We start from the raw sequence: 13,231 nt of genomic DNA, 5'->3' as shown, positions 1-13,231 counted from the left end.
AGTCTGCCACATCCTCAAGAGCCTTAATGAAGAGAATAGTTAACAATTTATATAAACAACCTTCTTCACTTTCTGAGAGTTAATGGAATTGTAAGATGATCATTAAGCATAAAGGAATATATGAAAAATAAGTGCCTGCCATGTTTATATATATATATTTTAAACCAATGAGATCCTTAGGATAACATCTATACATGTTTGTCATATCTGAAAGGCCTCTCAGGTGTTCTACTTTACAGAATTATAAAGCATCTTAGATATAATTAGATCCAAATACCCTCACTCTGAAGAGAACTTGTCAATGGTAATGCAAGGACTAAAACTCAGAAATAAAATTTTTTGCCTTCTTTATTTTTGATATTTCACAAACATATACATACCACCTTTTACTTACATCTTGACTTAATGCCATGAAACTCCTCTGTAATTCTTTTGCAAACTCCAAGTTATTTGTGACTTCCTGGTACTTAGAAACGGCATCCTAAAATAACAAAGACAGAACGCAACTTTACTGAAGATGCAAAGAAACACAAAATTAATTTTCTTATTAAAAATAGTAAGCATAAAATCTTTAATAAAAATGTAGCATCTTTACCAGCTGATCTTGATTAAGCCTTTCCCCTTTGTTCATTCGTTCCTGGTAATCATCCAGTTTGCCCTATAGTGAAAGAAAATTATATTCCATATTGAAAGTATATATTATCTTAACCATGCTAAAATAACAAAACCCACATAATCCTCTTAAAGTCTCAAATCTTGCCCTAAATATATTCTTTAACTATACTATAGTTTAAGTTAGTACATAAAATAACAGTTTAATAGTGAGTTAAAAAATGAATTTAAATACTCCAGTCACTGCTGAATGATACCAAATGTTGTATTACAAGCCAATAACACATGCTTATTCTTCAGGTTTCTCAAAAAAGATATGCGGCAGATGATCCAGGCACAGGGTTTCTCCTACCCACTGCGGTGAGGGCCAGTTTGGTTAGGATCCTGCTTATACCCAAGTGAGCCTATCAGACATTATACAAAGTGTTAAAGTTTTAGCCCCTCTCCGCCAAAGAATTCTCGTGAATAAGTGATATAAAAATTGTGTATTTTTTTCTGAATAAACCCTTGTGCATATTGTGTCTTTGATGTGCCTCATCCACTTCTCCTCAACAACATGAGATGCTTCAAGCTATCTTATCATCTATGGCAATACGCAAGTCAATAGCTTTGTTATTTTTCTCAAAAACAGAATTAAATGTAGGAGAGTGGGGGTAGAAAATTAACCTCTAGTTTAAGGTTATCTTTTCGTTTTTGTTTTTACTAAGATGAAAACTTTGGAGGTTTCTCAGGCTACTACTATTAGATAAGCCCCAAAGAAAAATATTTAGGTAATGCAATAGTCAAGAATTCAGTTATCTATTTATGGGTCAAAGGAGAGGGAGTAAGTAGAAATCTAAATGGGGGGGAGGGGATTTTAAACCACAATAAATTATGAACATATGTAGTTCCTTACCCTCAGCAATAATAAAATTAACCAAGAAACAAAATACAAAGTAAGGTTCTGAAAAAATGCATTCAGAGGCAGGGAAACAAGTTTTAAAACAATGCTAATGAGTTGTTTTGTGTCAAATGATCCATTTTCTTTGTACCAGAAACATTAGTCAACTTGCAAAACCATTCTACCCCAAATTAAAAAGCCTATCACAATTCCTTAGTTATACTGGAGGTAAGTAAAACCAAGATAATCATCGAAACATTAAAAGCTGATGAAAGTATCCAATTTTATCCTTATGTGAACCATTTCACAAAATCAACAAACTGCCAACTAAACAGATATACAATTCACGTCTACTAGCTGAAAAATCAAGTATTTTACACTGATCTGGTAGGCCTAATCCCAGGTACAAAAGACAGCTCAACTGCCTCAGAACACTCTGAGGCAATTTAAATAGAAATAATTTTAAATTCCTCCCCCCTTAATTTAGATTTCTACTTATTTCCTCTTCTGACCCTTGAACTGTCTTTGTTCATCCGTTTTAAAGGATTGGCTACTTTTAAGAAATAAAAAACTAAGCAGGTTAAGATTTGCTGTTAATTACACCTTAGGATATAATTATTAGTCAGAGTTCTTCTATTTCAAAATAAATGGATTACAGAAAATATGCAAATAAGGGGGCCTGGAATTTAGTGCTAGTACAAAATTAAAATTCTGAACAAGCTACTAGGCAAAAGAAAAACTACTGCTGGCTTATACTTGGCACTATTATCTTCCATTTTTATGGTGTTATACATTTTTCAAGGAAACTGTTACTAAATCTATGAAGTATACTATATATCCCTCATAGGGTAGGGTTTTATGTACTTAGTTTAACTTTATCATTTAATACCTTGAGAATATAAAACATTTATGCTAATCAAAATGGATGTTAAATCAAATTCCTTTAAAAAATGTCTGTATATATGTATAAAAAATAAAAATGAAAAGATGTTTTTAAATGTGAAGAATGGTACCTGAGTGCTAGAATCATAGGGGGAACTTTTCTCCTTATTTTGTTTTACAGAGAGATATTCTGCAGTGAACATAGTTTGTGTAATAAAAATTGTAATTTCATGCTACATAAAAGATGTTATGATTGACACATTACAGGATAGTATCAGGACTTTAACCTGTAGTCCTTGAATATGAATCTACACTAACCTATAGTAGGACAAACTATCCTATGCTAGAAAAACTCCAATTTTCTACACAATAGCAAATTGAGTATTCATCCGACCCAGGTCTACAGCAGATTTCATTTTACGAAGATGGCTATCACATCTGCAGTCCCACATACTGTTCTGCAATATGACTTTGACACTCTTCCATTAAGAACTAGTCCAAATGCCCTGCCACTGTATTGACTGGGCTTCCACCAACAAAGTACAGTAAAAGTGACCCTGTATGACTTCAAGACTGAGTCATAAAAGTAATGCATCTCTGCCCTGTTTGCTGGTCACTAAAAACACTCGTGTTTGGAGCCCCAAACCATCATATAAGAAGTCCAATAACCCTGCACCTGCCATGCCATGTGGAAGCCAAGCCATGAAGAGAGGTCTAGTGTAAGAACTCTGGTCAGCAATCCTAGTATTAAGAGTCATCCCAATCCAGGCATCAGACATGTAAGTAAACAAGCCTTAGTCCTTCCCGCTGAGGCCCCAGGCATCACTGAGCAGAAACACTAAAAACCACTCTATGCCCTGTCTGAATCCCTGACAGGCAGAATCTGTGTGCATAATAAAAAGATGTGAAGTTTTGAAGTACTCTGTCACACAGCAATAACTGAGACCAAGCCTAAAAGGAAATAAAAACGGAAAACAGCTATGTGAAACCCACCTTCAACACAAATCTTCATGTTAACGCCATCACTAAAAAAAGTATGCAAAAAGACCTCTGTGCGGCCAAAATAAAGATCTACAGTTTTATTAAAGCTCATACATCTATTTATTTTGATTTTCTATTACTGTAACATGTCTCTAGTGTTTTGTAATAATTTAAGAGCCATGATTTTTAAAGGGAGAAGGACTGTTACTAACATCACACAAAATGACAGTTTACTCTGAGGGAAGAAATGTATTAAAAAGCCATGATATAACTGAAAAATCTCAAGGATCTTTAACAGATTTTCAAAAAGCAGATCAATTCCTTATATCCAGTGAGCTGAATTAATGCATCTATACAAGCATCCAATCAAAAAAAATGTAGTTAATCAAATGAATGGAAACTGTAAGTCTTTCGTGAAACATTTTTCTAACCATAATAAAATTTTCACCATGGCTTTACATTTGTTCCCCCAAGCTGTTAACACTTTCTCCACCACTGTTATAAATATCCTATCCTCTGTCCTTGCCCAAGCTTCAGCAAAGCAAGAACTTGCAGTTCAAAGTTCCTAATAAATAGCCCTCATCTGAGGAAATGTCACAACTTACTAAAACTGACTACAGAAGGACAAAAAAAAAAAAAACTGTTCTACATTAAAGGGCACTAATTTTTTCCTTTCCAGTATAATACAGGATCCCCTGGCTGCTGAGGTATACAGAACTTTGTCACTGCGGAATCTGAACTGAACAGTCCTCTGTTCACTATTACATATAATTATATCCCAACATAGCAGAGGCTCTATGTTGGTCTAGGTGATTCTCAAAGTGCTCCCCAAACCACCAACCTCAGCCATCACCTAGGAACTTGTTAGAAATGTAACTTCTCAGGCACCATCCCAGACCTACTGAATCAGAAACTCGGAGTGGGACCCAGCAATCTGTGTTTTATTAAGCCCTCTGGTTGAGTCTACTGTGTGCTTAAGTTCGAGAAACACTTGCCTAAGTCAAATACATTGTAATTCTCTTATAAGAGTGAATCTAGTAGAACGCAGAAATAAATTATTCTGAATCAAACATAGGCGCTGTGAGCCTACAAACCATTATATAGCAGCCTCAGTTTGGAAATAGGTTGCTTAATGGTTCAGCTTTAAATACTGAAAACTTGAATGGTAGTTTTCTAGATCAGCTTATGTATCTATTTAACCTTGTAATTATTTGAATAAGAGAAAATATATTTGTGATCTTTACACTGAAGGGTTTACCACCACCCATTCCTTAGTACTTTTATTAAATCTTGCATTGTGAGCCAAAAGCTCCACAAGTTTAGAGTACAATTAAACTCAGTGGTGAATGCCAAATTTTGCACTAGAAACAGAGAGTCTCTTAGGACAATCAATTGGTCTAATTTTCTACTTTTCAAAACAAAGGTAGCTTGCAACCCCAGCTCACCCCATGCAGCTTTTCAATATAAGGAAAAGTATGTGGTATCTGCAATGGTTCCAATGCTACAATTTGCTTAATCTTTGAAAGAGTAGACTACTCAAAGACAAATGAAACCATCATTAACTGGCTCGATCCCACTGTCACATCCTAGCCAAATGGCTTATATTAAATCCAAGTAGAAAAACTGTTTATTTGGGGTTAAAATTTGCAGTTATGAACTAAATCAATACATAAATAAGGACCTGCTTGTCACACTGGCTCTTCCAACATGAACACCAACAAAAACAGAGGAGGAAAAGATAAGAGTAAAGGGCTCCAGTTTTCCTTCCCTAAGCTAAAACACGATTACCTAACATATAGTAGTGTTAGACACAAATTGGTCAGCTACTCATATCACCCACATAATATAAACATGTATGTTTCTGGAGAACGGAGCCATTTTCCTAGCATAAAAAGACAATATCAGAAAGCCTACCACAATATTGATAACAAAACCCTGCCCTCTTAGATTCTATCTTGAAATATATATCTTAAAATTCAATTTAGGGTTCCTTTTTCAACCACTGAGCATCTAGAATATATTAAAAATTCACTTATAGCACCACATGTGAGCAAGATAAAAACCAGGCCACTGCCCAGATTACCAAGCCAATGAAGACAGAGGCGTGACTATACTCAGCAAATGTCAAAACACTATAGTCATGTGGTACCAAGAAATAATTACCCCAACAAATGCTGTCCAGTCCCACTCTATCTTTTGTTTCTTTGTTGCTTATAATAGTTAACAGTATCCACTATGTGACAGATACTCAAATTTAAAGCACCAAGTAGCTAACCATATCAGCAAGTCACTATTATCAATCATATTTTGCCTAATTGGAAACTGAAAGAGTACAATTAAGCAACTTGCCTAAGGTCATAAATCCCAGAAAAATCATGTGCTTGCTTGCAACACTTTGCTCATTTACTTTGCCACTCTGGATTCCGGGCCTTACTACATTCCATTTTGGCCCTACTGTCATTGTTCTCTTCCTTCTCCAGAGGATTATTATGTTGCTGAATCACAGTGCACCTAGTGTCACCCTTACTTTAGTGAAATGTTTAAAAATTCAGTACAGTGCCAGAGGGTGCCAGAAGATGAATATCCAAAATAGCTGTCCTCCTCCTAAGCTTTCCTTCCTATTATATCCAACAAATTCCATAAATAATTTAGGAAAACATTTTTTTTAATCATGCAGTTCAAAAGAAATAGCAGAAATGAGAGACTTCAAAACACCAAAAATTCTTCAATTGGACAACCGCAAACAATCACAACAAGAAAGATTAGGAGGAGACCACATCTGAAAAAAACAGTTTGGCTACCCATGAAACTATGTAACTCCTGTTCTCAATTAAGAAATGAAGCCTAAAATACCAAAGTAGTAAGAGTGCCTAGCTATACTTCAAATTACTTTGTCTCCAGGTCATTTAATTCTACAGCACTGAAAAAAAAAAACCTGTAAAGACAAATACGAAGACAAAAGATATAGATTCCTTTTCCTCTCAACTTTCCATGATGTTCAATGGCCTCTCTAGATATTGTTCCAAGTCCCCAATTCCTACATTCCCTGTTCTTCACCTAGAAACGTTGGTTCTGACTCTGCTCACATAGTGGTAGGCAGCTAACTCTGCCTCCCATTCACCCTCCAATTCAACTGAAAATTAGTTGCTAGTTAAATTCATAGACAGGAATGAAAATAAGAAAAAAAAGTTTCCTCAAATTTTAAAAGGAGGGTAGAGAGAACATATAGTACAATCCACAGATGATCCATAATAGCTATCTTCAAATGCTGGAAGCTTTCTCATGTAGCAGAAGCCTGAGTTGCTACAGAAAACAAAGTATTCAATAGTAATAGTGGGAGCAGAACTCTAACATCAAGAACTTAGGGCTTGTCCAAAAATGGAAACAGATTTTCAACAGATTTTCATTGAGAAATGAGCAATCTACCTGGCCCTAAAAGACTGATTAACACAGAAGAGCTATCCAGGATGCAGGATTTCTGAACACTAAGAAAAAGGATGCTAAATTAAATGTTACCTAAGGTCTCATTATAAAAATTTTTCAAGCAGATAAGTAACCAGGAGTTTAATCTGACAAGACTTTTGTCCAACTGAAAAGAAAAAAAGAAAAAAGATAAAAGATAATCCTGTAAAAACCCTTATTCCTTATCCATGGCTATAATTATGCAGTAAGTCTGAATGAATGGAAGCAGCTAACCCTAGCAGGAAAACAAAAAGCATAATATAAAGAGTTCCAGCATCATCTATTTTGAATTTTGTTCTTGAAAAATCTAAAGCTTGTGCATTTGAAAAACAAATGATCATTTTATAATCTTAACAGGTGTCTTTGACTTATTAGTTGCTTCAACCAAGGTACTCATTAGGATGAACTGGATACATTCAGTTGGGAGTTCAATGTAAAAGGATATGAACTGTAATTTATTTAAAGTGAAGACCAAAAGGGTTTTTTCCCAATTATTAATGTATATTTCAGTATTTTTATGTTTGAATAACAGCATTATGGAGAATGCAATGAAATTTCTAAAAATGTACAATGGTTCAAATACCAAGAATCATCTATGTCCTCCTTCCTAAGATTATTCACAAATCTTGTTTACATTACCTAGATTTTTAAAATAAGTGTGGTCTACTTGCCTACTCATCAATTCTACTCACTTAAATAAAATAAGTAAAAAGAAAATCCTTCAGGAAAAACTCCATTTTAATAAAAAACATTGCAAGTAAACAGCTCTGTACAAAAAAGCATTTTCCCCCTCACAGATTAATCTATTTTAACGGGGTTTTGCTGGTGAAGCTACAAATATTTCTAGGCAATCATTTAGTCAAATTAGCAAATGTTTAGCATATACCATGCAGAAGGCATGGTATGTTATTAATAGTCTCTGCCTCAGGGAAGCTTAACACCTACTTAGAAAAACATGTAAGGTAAGAACATAAAGCATTAGAAAAATGTCAAGGAAGAGTACAGACAATAGGTAGTACAGGAAGTTAAAGGAAACAGATTACTTTAGTTGAGCATGGTCAAGTAGCACACCTTTCCATTTCCTGAGGAAATATGAAATTCCAATAAAGGCTCTTTCCTCTATGTTTTTACACTCATATTCTATTCGACAAAAGCACTGGTATAGCTGGAGGGAAAAACAAGTAAGTAGAAGTCAAGCGATTTACAATTCCAACTTTGGCTGAATTTCTCTTCAAGTACTACCCACATTCTTCTCTGCTACATAGATACCATTCATTTCCTCCAGAGAAGGGGACCAATTGCCAAAAATTATCCAGAAATTTGGAATACAAGAATTAAGATAAGAAGGTTGATGCAATTCCTACTCCTCTCTACTGGTAACACTTTTCCCAAATTTTCCAGTCTACAACATACCAAGCTAGAGCATGTGCATTTGGGGCTTACCTAAGCATAAAGGGAAACTCGAGTTCAACCTTTAAAGGCTCATTTCATTACAACAATCTGGATGTCCCAAAAATATAGGGCTTTAATTTACCTGTACTGATAGTCTCAGGACCCCATTACCTGGACAGCCTACAAACATAAATTTAACAATGAGACTTTAATAGAAGTCTAACCATGAAGAAGAAATGAGAGGCTTTTTCTTTTATAGCAAAAGAACTCTAAAATTAAAGGATTTGAAATGGAAAGTTTTACTTGGTTTTACAGAATCAGCTTAAACATAAAAATTATATTTATGTTACAGAGCATTAGAAATTCTAATTAACCCCATAAAACATTACAAGAAACCTCAGAATTCACCTATTCCAACCTGGGTCATTTTACATGAGCATCTTAGTTTCCTCTTCTGTAAAATGAACTGGACTAAATTCTAAGACAGCTTTAAGCTCTTAAAAAATCTTAGATTCTATAACAGTATGGTAATAAAATTAAAGCTATGTTGTTTTAAGTTTAACCTTTTGCAAGTATTATTTTTTAAGATAAAATAGTACTAATCGTCTAGTTCTAAATGTAAACTAGAAAATTACATAAAATTATGACAAATTGTATGCTTAATCTCTAAATCACACAAAATGTACTCCTACACAAATATTTATCATATGGGAACTATCCTAGAGTAAAACAATGTAGTCAGGTTAAAATAATCCATTCTCATTGTAATACTTAGTACTCTGCCCTCATTCCAGAAAAAAGGTGCCTGTACTATCACATAAGAGTACCTATATTATATTTCTTTTTTAAATTACTATTTAAATACTTCCCCATCTCTCACACACACACAGCAAACCCAGGAAGGCAGAGGGAAACAAATTAAGCATTATAAATGATTTTTTTTTCTGTGTGACAAGGTGAATGCAAAACAAAGTAATCTTGCCCTCTGCATTGCAGAGGAATAGTTCATGCAACCAATAGAGAAGCTATCAGAGATTTTAACTGTCAAGAAAAACTTCAGACGTTAGCCTCAAGAAAAAACCTGACTTATAAAATAGTTTAAAATGTTTTTAATTTCAAAACAAAGAAATTCTGTATAACAGCTGCATAAAAAATTCTAAATAGAGGTACACTGCAGTGCTCTAGAAAGAAATATTATCCTCTCTAATAAAGATAGCATCCTTTTTCAGAATAACATTAACTGCAAAAATATAAAGAACAGGAAGATTTTAGGGAGTAGTATGAAAAACAGTATACTTTGGCTAACACATCTGGTCACATATTGGTTACAAAGCTGTCAGGCTGTCTTTGCAAGAGAACACTGGTTTATCTCTCATCGACCAGTCACTAATGTCTAAATCTATCATATTTACAAAAAGTATAACAATTGTAAACGTCATCTATTAAAACGCTCTTTATTCTACATCAAAACTGATTACATCTTCTCATATGAGCTTTCTCTTCGATTAAAATTTAGACTTGGCTTCAAAATATCATATTGCAGAGCCTAGGGCCCAGGTCTTTACCAACAAACTGATGAGGAAAACTAGGCAATCACTCGATTCTTACTATACTTTAATCAGTTAACAGATTTATAATGGAGTTTTACAGTAGATTTTTTTATTATAGCTTCATTTCTCCTCTTTGCTAAACATTCATATAGTCTTTATAAGCCCAAATTTCAAAAACTACCAAGCCATTTAGTTTCATTACATAATAGGATCATATTTCATCAATGTTATGCATGCATTTTTACTGAACAGATGCTTAGCTTTCCTCTAATGGACCCGACTTAGAAAATTAACAAATAATTGTTTTTTTAAAATGAAGTGAAATGAAATTATTTCAACTCTCTATACCTTAATGTAAGTGATACTACATATCTAGTATTAATTTGTGTCAGAAAACCTGATTTTAGAACCAATGAAAAAAGGCATTTTGTCCGGAAGCCTCCTATGAATAGGTCAAGACTGAAAATACAGCTCAATTGTAAGTTGCTAAGTGGATTGAAGCAAAAAGAAATTCAGTTACAAATAGTATCTTACTATTCCACACCAGTTTCTCAATAGATTCAAAACTGACTAGGAAGTAAATGCTTTTGGTGTATTAGAAATGTTCACTAGGTATTGAAAAAATAAATTAAGCCCTCCTATACAATGAATCATCTAGATATCAAAAAATAATAAAAAATGCCTTGAGTTTCTCTAAAAGTGAAACTTATACTTTTAAAAGTAATTAAGTCACAACAGTACTGCCAATTTAACCATCTATCAAGTAGGTAGCTCAGTCTGTTGAGTTATCAAAAAGCCTCAACTTTAATTTGACCTTTCCTCTATCTAGCACTCAAAACATTAAGAAAAAAAGACATGAAGTACATGTGTTACTTTGTGTACTTTGTTAAACCTCCATCATTCAAGGGAATTTTTCAGTACTTATGACTCTATCATCTCTGTAATAATTACATTACTTTCATCCTCCATAACTTGGAGGAGGGAGGTAGGCAATGTATAGTAATACAAACCTATCCACAAATGACCTGTCATGGTTCAGGATCCTCATGGCACTTACAAACTAGATTTTTTTTTTTTTTTCAGATACACTTGAACACTAGAATCCAAGTCACCTCACAACTAAGCAGGCTGTTCATCAACGCCTGACTTTATAGTAACGCCTTTGAAGAATTATTTTTCAGTCATTAAAATATGTCTATATTTAAATGTGTATACTTAAACTATTACACCATAATATTTATCTTGATTCCTACTCTAGAAGAGATTTGAGGAATTCTGAAAATTAAACCACTCAAGCATCATTCAGACTGACAGGTTAACTGCATTAAGAATTTTAAAAAGATACTTTTTCAAACAGAGTAACAAAAACAAAAAGAGTAGACAGATGATACTGGTGTTGGTCACGCTTATTCTATTACATATTTGAATATACTTACTTTACAATTAAAATACTTTTGTTTCCTTGTTGACACTGCCAAATCTATTCAATCATTTATAATAAACCACACTTCTTTATCAAAACACTCAGAAAAAAGGTAGAAATCTACAATTAGAGAACATCTCTCAATTTCAAATAAAGTCTAAGAAATTTAAGTAAAATTCCCAATATAGATGAGACAGAAAAGCATCAAATCCAAAAATGTTTTTAAAACTCCAAAAGAATGTAAAATGAATCATTAAACGAACAATTCAAATAACTGAATTGTTCTTCATTTCCCACAGCCCAAATTTTAGCCAAATACCTACTATCTCAACATCTTCAGTAACACTATTAGGTGGCTAAATAAACATTTTTAAATGACTTCCTCAAAATTCAAGATGTTATAATAAATGTTTTACCAGCGGCAGACAAGTAGAAGTTATCAGTTATTATTTTTCTTTTTTTAAAGACAAAAGTTTGCATAATAGTCATTGATGTAATCACCTCATTTTTTGTACTACTGATGTTTCTTCCTTTCCACCTCCAGTCTTACTGAAGGTTGAATTATTCACTCGGCCGAGACCCCTTCTCCACATGTACACATATACATACACACACGCGCGCACACACACACGTGTCCCTCTAAAATAGAGTTGATACACTATCCTAGGCTGAATGCATAAAACAAAGGCCGACTTGAAGATAAATCTCATGGTGTGACATACGATGGCAAAATACTGAATCCAAAATACTGTGGGTGTGGCTCGATTTGGGGGGTGGGAGGGAAGGCGAGGGAGTCTAGTCGGGGCGGCTGCCTGGTCTCTGCCCTCCCCCTCTGCTTTCGCTTTGTGCTCACAATGCAGCTCCTGTAAAGCGCTTCCCTCTCCCCGCAGCCGCCGCCATGTTAGTCGCTCTCTCCATGTGCCCAGAGACCTAGCGATACCCCCTCGATTTAACCCAGACCCACCCCCACCCGACGAATCTCAATCGGTGCAGTCTCCCTCCCAACCCTCTTTAAGGTCCCCAAGGGACAAAAAGCCGCTAGAGAATATCTCGGGATCGAGATGAGCGTGAGGCTAAGGGGGCACCTAGACAATTGAAACAAAGAAGGTAACGCAGCGGAGCCCATTAAATTGGGGGGGAGGGCAAATCGAAACCCACTCGAACGGGTCTTGATGGAGAAACGATTCTAGCTTAAGAACCTAAATACACTTCTCTCCCAAAGGAGAAAAGAAGACACTGAGCAGGCCTCAAGTACACGGAAACGGAGCGGCCAGACCCCACCGCCAGAGGACGTAGGCCGCCCCAACTCCACGAGGTAGTCAGTAGAGCCCTAAGTTCCGACACCGGGACCTTGTTTCTCCCCGCTGGCCCTAGTCAAAGAATTCGGGCCTGAATAACGGAGAGAAGGGTGAGCACACAGTTAAATCTGGCGACAGGTCAGGTCCCCACCCTTACACATCCCACTCAAAAGGAGGCCTAGCCCACAGCAGGGGGACAGTAATCAAGAGGCCTGGGAGGCAAAGCTGCGTCCGGGTCAGGTGACAAGCACCTCCCCTACGAGCCCGTTTTCTGAACACGAAGCTCCCGTTTACTGGGGACACTGGGTTGGGGGGGGTGGGAAGCGCCGGAGGCTAGTGAAGGCTACAGTAGGCAGGGTCGAAGCATCACACCCTCCCTTCCTCGCCAACTGCTGGCACCTTTTTCTTCTCCAGGTTCCGAAGTTTCTTGTCGATCACCCCGAGAATCTGCTTCATGGCCTCGGTCTGGACAGCGCCAGTGCCGGTTGCGGGGTGCTGAGACGCTGGCGCAGCAGCCCCGGCCCCTGCCGCCGCGGCCTCACTCCCGGTGGAACCCGACGGGGGTGGTGGTCCGGACGACTTGCTGCCGCTACCACTGTGGCTGGTGGCCGAGGGCATCTTTAGACCGTGACGGGAGAGAAGAAAAAGCGGGAGGAAGGACAAGAGCGGCGAGTCAGGAGGCGGACGGGGCGAGACGCGGGACAAAACGCGCAGCCGGCGGGAGCCTGCGCGAGAGGGTGGGGCGGAGATG

General features: G+C 36.4%; 1 protein-coding gene across 2 annotated transcripts in view; it reads right to left on the bottom strand.

The window, feature by feature from the left end:
• Positions 1-13,231, bottom strand: part of CAPRIN1 (cell cycle associated protein 1) — a 34,218-nt gene that overhangs the window by 20,285 nt on the left and 702 nt on the right. Inside the window, exons 2-4 of one of the 2 annotated variants that reach the window (XM_006908021.3) lie at positions 12,880-13,098; positions 596-658; positions 395-481 (exon numbers count right to left, since the gene is read on the bottom strand). In XM_006908021.3, coding sequence (XP_006908083.1) covers positions 395-481; positions 596-658; positions 12,880-13,098 — 369 coding nt within the window. The remainder of the gene's footprint in view (positions 1-394; positions 482-595; positions 659-12,879; positions 13,099-13,231) is intronic. The other variant, XM_015586379.2, reaches the window with a different exon arrangement.

This window comes from Pteropus alecto, unplaced genomic scaffold (genome assembly GCF_000325575.1).
Source record: "Pteropus alecto unplaced genomic scaffold, ASM32557v1 scaffold71, whole genome shotgun sequence".
NCBI lineage: Eukaryota > Metazoa > Chordata > Mammalia > Chiroptera > Pteropodidae > Pteropus > Pteropus alecto.
Note: the sequence above shows the minus strand (reverse complement) of the source record. Positions and strands in the feature narration are given on the sequence as shown.